We start from the raw sequence: 5,907 nt of genomic DNA on the forward strand, positions 1-5,907 counted from the left end.
ATTCACACTCTTATCTGACATGCTGAAAACTATATAGGCTACGTTAATGTTTCTTTGTGCTATGTGTGACGAATAACGTAAATGGCATTAAAATATGAAAAATCCAAAAAGGTCAGAAGTGCATCCCTGGAAATGAATGTCCGTCGTTTAACAGTTTTATTATTATTATTATTATTATTTATCGTAAACAGTAGGCCTAGGCAATTATTGCTGTATATTGTCTCGTCATGTTCAGCAGCTTATATACATTGGCTGGCATCAAGCATTAAAAAGTGTTGCGCTGCTCGGTTTCGGAACCTGATAATGCAATCCAAATTACATGGAATCAGTTACCACCCAGCACTGACTGTAAACCGCTCAGAAAGCTTAAGCAATTGCATATTAACTCCTAATGACCATGAACCCTAGTATCGTGGAGTAGAGTTTATAGTATTAACTTTACCTACACTTACATAATTATTCCAATATAGTGTCATTTTTAGAAAAGAAAAAAAGAAGAAAATAAAATAAGGTATTATAGCTTTTTTAGTACAACCATTTGGGCACTTTGACCATTTCTATGCGAGTCTGGTCACGTGACATCATTCATCTCACAGTCACACATGACGAATCATACAAAGAAAGATGACATAGGAGGAGTTTATATGTGGGTGTAAAGTTTACTTTCTCTTTCAAACAGTACCCACATAAAAAAGGAGGTTTTATTATTTGTCATGCTGTAAAGGTTTCTCACACGGGACTCAATCATGGAGGAGAGCTTCCCTTTTCATTACTATTTATTGGAATATCTGTTTGTTTTGGTGGGATTGTTTTTTTTCCTGCTGGATATAGCGCTGGACATTTGGACTGTTGTGTCATTTTATCAGGAAGGGGACTATGTGTATATGGCGGTGATGATCTTTCTGCTGCTGGGCTCCTCAGTATTGTTACAGGTGTTCAGCTGGCTCTGGTACTCTGATTGCCTGGATGAGCTTGAGACTAAGGTGGAAACATTTGCAAAAAAGCATATACTGATCAAACCATTCCACTTCCTTCAGCTCGGAGTCTATCTCAGGTCGGTGACAGATTTGTTTATTTTTCTAGTCTTGTAGAAAAAATTACTCTTTAGCATGCTTTTAAAAAGAGTACTTATGGAAATAATATACTTTAAAAGTGTGAATTGAATGTAATAGAACTGAATGAATGTAGCCTATAGACACTTTACTGCATGTTAATTGCAATGAAATGAAAACGCATTATAGTTTAAATCTATAGTAAATCAAATTAGTTTGAGTTTTTTGACTAGCATTTTTGTATGCAATTTCATTATTATTTCTTTTGGGTTTTTAAATATGGTTAAAGTGTACTGCTGAATGTACTGACAATGATTTATGGTAAACTACAATGACTTGAATGTAATGTATTGTAATATATTTGTAATTACACATTTGTATTGATGAAAAAATATATTAACTTTTAATAATGAATAACACTACAGTTAAAATTGTTATCAAGTACATGTGCTTGAAGTCATCACATCAAAATATGTATTCTTATTTAAAACAACAAAATATTAAAACAATGATTTAAAATGTATTTTTTTATTTGACATTATTACAATGTGCACTTTGAAGTGTGTTAAACATACAGTAGACATGTAAGTGTATTAGCTTTAAGTAGCTATACTTACATGGCCATATATTTCATTAATTTTACAATACAACTGCATTAGTTACTGCAATTACTGCAGTTAGTTTTTTAAAATATACATTTAAGATTTGAAATACAATACAAGTGCACATTCAGTACAATTAAGTGTACTTCATTCATAAAATGATGAATGCTTAAAGGGATAGTTCACCCAAACTCTTATTTACTCACCCATATGTCTTGCTTTATAAATACAGATTTAATTAAGGCTTTTATTCACATTTATAAAATGGTTAGTTCCTGTCCTTGATTCTGATTGGTCAATAGATAAAATAAAACACGGCTATGACTGCTTCACCCAACGGTTCTGTGTATCAATACACAACACTCTTACCAACCACTCTTAGCAACGTAAACTGTATGTTCTCAGTTGATATTGTTCTTGAAGCTTACTGTAATATGTAGAAGAGTATTGTGAGAAAAAGTTAGAGTGAGTGAGTTTATTACCTGCATTCAGATTTAGCATGTTCATAATAAAAAATAGTCTGATGTATTATCTTGTCCTTTTAACAGTTAAGGGGTTTTCCCGTGACAGACAGCACTAGTCAAAGCATTTGTCAGTTGCGTCTTGTTCCGTGTTCACAACAATTCGGCCTTTTCAATATAAAAGTCTTTTGGGTGAATTTTTTTTGTTTAAAAATCAACATTAAATCAAAGTTAAACAGCTATTTATTAATCATTATTGAGAACAACTGATTAGGTCTGGAGCCAAACTGTTTTCATTTTTTTTCAAAGTACTTCGTTACGTAGAACAAAATTCAAACTCTAGGCTCAATGTTGGCTATATTGTAAAGTTTTGTTGTATGAAGTGTTGCTTGAGTAAATGCATGTACCTTTTGTTCGCAGGTATGCTGGGGTGATAGAGATTTCGACAAAGCATTTTCGTCAAAAAAATAATAGTTTCGCAGAGGGTGTGGCTGTGTACTTGAACCATGACCTTCAGATGCTTCGTCTATTTGAGGCGTTTTCTGAAAGTACCCCACAACTCACACTTATGATGTCTATAATCTTACAGAGAGGAGAGCTGGAGCTTATCACAGGTCAAATCCAGAACACTTCAAATCTTTGTTTCTTTCAGATTATAGTGTCTCTGAACCCCTCAAAGTCCTGCTCTATTTGTTTTTTCTTGTTTGAGAAGCCATTTCACTCTAATATGTCAAAATAGTGAAGAAAAGATGATTGCAACTTCCATTTAATGCAGACTTTAGAGTGATAATTGACCTAAAAAGGAAAAGGTACCTTTAAAATAGCATGAAACTGAAATTGTGATAGTCTTTTCTTCTCTACTGTGTGATGTATATCTGATCTTTTTCTTCTCAACGAAGATAAAAAATGTAGGTCATGACTTGATTTTGTCCATCGGGAAATTGGATTGTTGGTTTATTGTCGTGCTTTTGTGTGTGACAGGTTGTTTTTGATTAAAGATTAGGTATATGAATTAAATAATAACAATAACAATGTGCTTTCACAGGTGCTGGTCAAATAAATTAGAATATCATCAAAAAGTTGATTTATTTCACTAATTCCATTCAAAAAGTGAAACTTGTATATTATATTCATTCATTACATACACAGACTGATATATTTCAAATGTTTATTTCTTTTAATTTTGATGATTATAACTGACAACTAAGGAAAATCCCAAATTCAGTATCTCAGAAAATTAGAATATTGTGAAAAGGTTCAATATTGAAGACACCTGGTGCCACACTCTAATCAGCTAATTAACTCAAAACACCTGCAAAGGCCTTTAAATGGTCTCTCAGTCTAGTTCTGTAGGCTAGTGAAATAAATCAACTTTTTGATGATATTCTAATTATATGACCAGCACCTATATAAATCATTTACAGAAAGCACTGCAATATTCCATTCAAAATCAGAATTGTCCATTTTGATTTAATGGTGACTTTACATTTGAAGAAGTGTGAGAACAAACCTCATTGGTTCTGTGTGTCAAGCATATTTAGTGTTTACCATATTTGATGTGCTCTATATATGTGCGCTGACTGATTATATGTGAAGAACAGCACTATTGTTTGTGTGATATTGTTTAATAACATGCAATGTTTTTTGATTCAGGTTTAAAAATCCTCACATCAGCTGCTGCAATAGCCAGTACCGTAGCTATGTACCACCGCAGCATGCGTGCATTTCTTCAAGAAAAACGCAAGATGAGCTGGATCTCCACTGGTGTCTACTTCATGTGGAACTTGTTGCTGATCATTCCCCGTGTTTCTGCTCTGGCACTCTTTTGTAGTGTATTGCCATGCTACATCATAGCTCACTTCCTGTCTTTGTGGATGCTGCTGGTTTTAGGGGCCTGGAGCCAGAAAACAAATCTCATGGAACATTCTGGTTGGGAATGGTTCTACAGAGCTACTGTTGGACTCATTTGGTACTTCAGCTGGTTTAACATATCAACAGGAAGCATAAAATTAAAGACTGTTCTCTATTATTGTGTCATGGGGTTGGACACATTGATGCTGCTGGGCTTCTGGTGGTGGAAGGTGTTTGAGTATACAGGCTGTTGGAGATCCTTAAATCCTTACATTGTGATCCCGATATTACTAGGTTTGTACATTTCTGGAATTATATTGAAAATGATATACTACAGATGGTTTCATCCTAATTGTGATGAACAGAAATTAGCTATACCCAGTGAAGAACCAAATGATAGACAAGCTGCAGCACTGAATAACGATGAGACAGACTCCCTGGAAGCTTCACCTAAAGCTAGAGCTGCAGTTCCTGCTCAACCTGTCACTGGAATTCTCAAGAGAGGAAGGGCCATGGCTGCTAATTTCTATCACTAGTTATTGGTTCAGTTTTCTGGTCCAGTTCTATCATAAATTATTTAAATGTAATTAAAATTTTATTTATATAAAAAACAATATTTTATACACAGAAAACATTGTTTGTACAAAAATATCAACATTTTATATTTTTGTGTTGTATATAATTTTCTGAAAAGATTAAAAATATATTTGTTAAATATTTTTTTATATTTATTATTAAAAAATAAAACCCTTTGAATAAATAATAAAGAATGAATAATACAGATTTTCTTTTTGACCCATTCCTACATGCTTTTAGCTTTCAAAATGTAGTTGTGATCAAATCATATACATTTAATTCTAATTGATTCTGGATTACTACTGGAGAGCAAACTACATAACCCAACAAATCTGTAATGTATGGTGCGGAAAAATGCTGTGGTTGTTGCCAGAACTTTATGGAACATTTTAGGTTTATGGATTTGACTTAAATTTACAGCTTAAAAAAAATGACAAACAAACAAAACAACAAAAACTGTATATTTTCATTGACACAATGTTAGTACAAACCTACTGATTCTGGATGACTATTGGAGAGCAAAGTTATACAACATACAGCCAGACAATGTTAATTTCAGAAAACTGTTTTGATTTATATAAAGAATAACACTGTTAAGAGGAAAAAGTCATTGAGAAATGTATTTCTACCTTGGCATAAAGTATCCTATTACTTCTGTTCATTCCAACTTTGCTAATTAAAGAAATTTACTATAAACATTTTCTCTCAGATATTATGGATGTAAACTACATCATCCTCTAAACATATCCCTTATGAAAAAGAAGTGCAGTTTGATTAACATTTAAAACACAGACAACAGCAGGAATATTAGACTGCTGTCACTTTAAGACTAATGCACGGATCCATTTCAATTTATCTCCAGTTATCAGTTACTCGGTCACTTTATATGATAAATAGATTTAATTTAGGCTTTTATTCACATATAAACACTCATCAACACATACATCACTTGTGTTAAATGGAAGCTCAAGCATGTTTGTTTGACGTGCGAGAACCATTGAGGTTCATTCTCGTGTGTTACTCATCAAGTTTAAGCTTCAGCAAGATGTTTGTTCTCGCACGCCTAGCAGGTTCGTTTAAGGTTATGTTTTCTGATCAATGTTTACATAATTAAAAGCCTAAATAAAATCTGTACATCATATCAGTTGAGTCTCTTCAGTAAATTTGGACTAAACTGCTCAATTAATAGGGAATAGATTTACAATCTCTTTATGAACTATTTTAAGTCTGTAGCTGTCTATGGAGGGACAGAAATTGCTTAGATTACACTAAAAATATTTTCGGTAACACTTTACTTGAAGGGGTGTGCATAAGACTGACATGACCCCTTCATAATCATGACATGACACATGTCATGAATATAAA

General features: G+C 33.1%; 1 protein-coding gene across 1 annotated transcript; it reads left to right on the top strand.

Annotated features, from left to right (window-relative positions):
- The first annotated feature begins 517 nt into the window (after nucleotides 1-517).
- LOC125262105 (XK-related protein 8-like) lies at nucleotides 518-5,387 on the top strand. Its single transcript, XM_048180660.1, has 3 exons — nucleotides 518-1,054; nucleotides 2,536-2,729; nucleotides 3,769-5,387. The coding sequence occupies exons 1-3, from the start codon at nucleotides 747-749 to the stop codon at nucleotides 4,500-4,502; spliced, it is 1,236 nt and encodes a 411-aa protein (XP_048036617.1). The 5' UTR covers nucleotides 518-746; the 3' UTR covers nucleotides 4,503-5,387.
- The last annotated feature ends 520 nt before the right edge of the window (nucleotides 5,388-5,907 follow it).

This window comes from Megalobrama amblycephala, unplaced genomic scaffold, assembly GCF_018812025.1.
Source record: "Megalobrama amblycephala isolate DHTTF-2021 unplaced genomic scaffold, ASM1881202v1 scaffold602, whole genome shotgun sequence".
NCBI lineage: Eukaryota > Metazoa > Chordata > Actinopteri > Cypriniformes > Xenocyprididae > Megalobrama > Megalobrama amblycephala.

Bases quoted from the DNA above. Each gene is read 5' to 3' on its own strand.
- LOC125262105 (XM_048180660.1), top strand. From the start codon at position 747: ATGGAGGAGAGCTTCCCTTTTCATTACTATTTATTGGAATATCTGTTT. The intron at 1,055-2,535 runs GTCGGTGACAGA...TTTTGTTCGCAG, and splicing joins CAGCTCGGAGTCTATCTCAG to GTATGCTGGGGTGATAGAGA. The intron at 2,730-3,768 runs GTCAAATCCAGA...TTTTTGATTCAG, and splicing joins AGAGCTGGAGCTTATCACAG to GTTTAAAAATCCTCACATCA.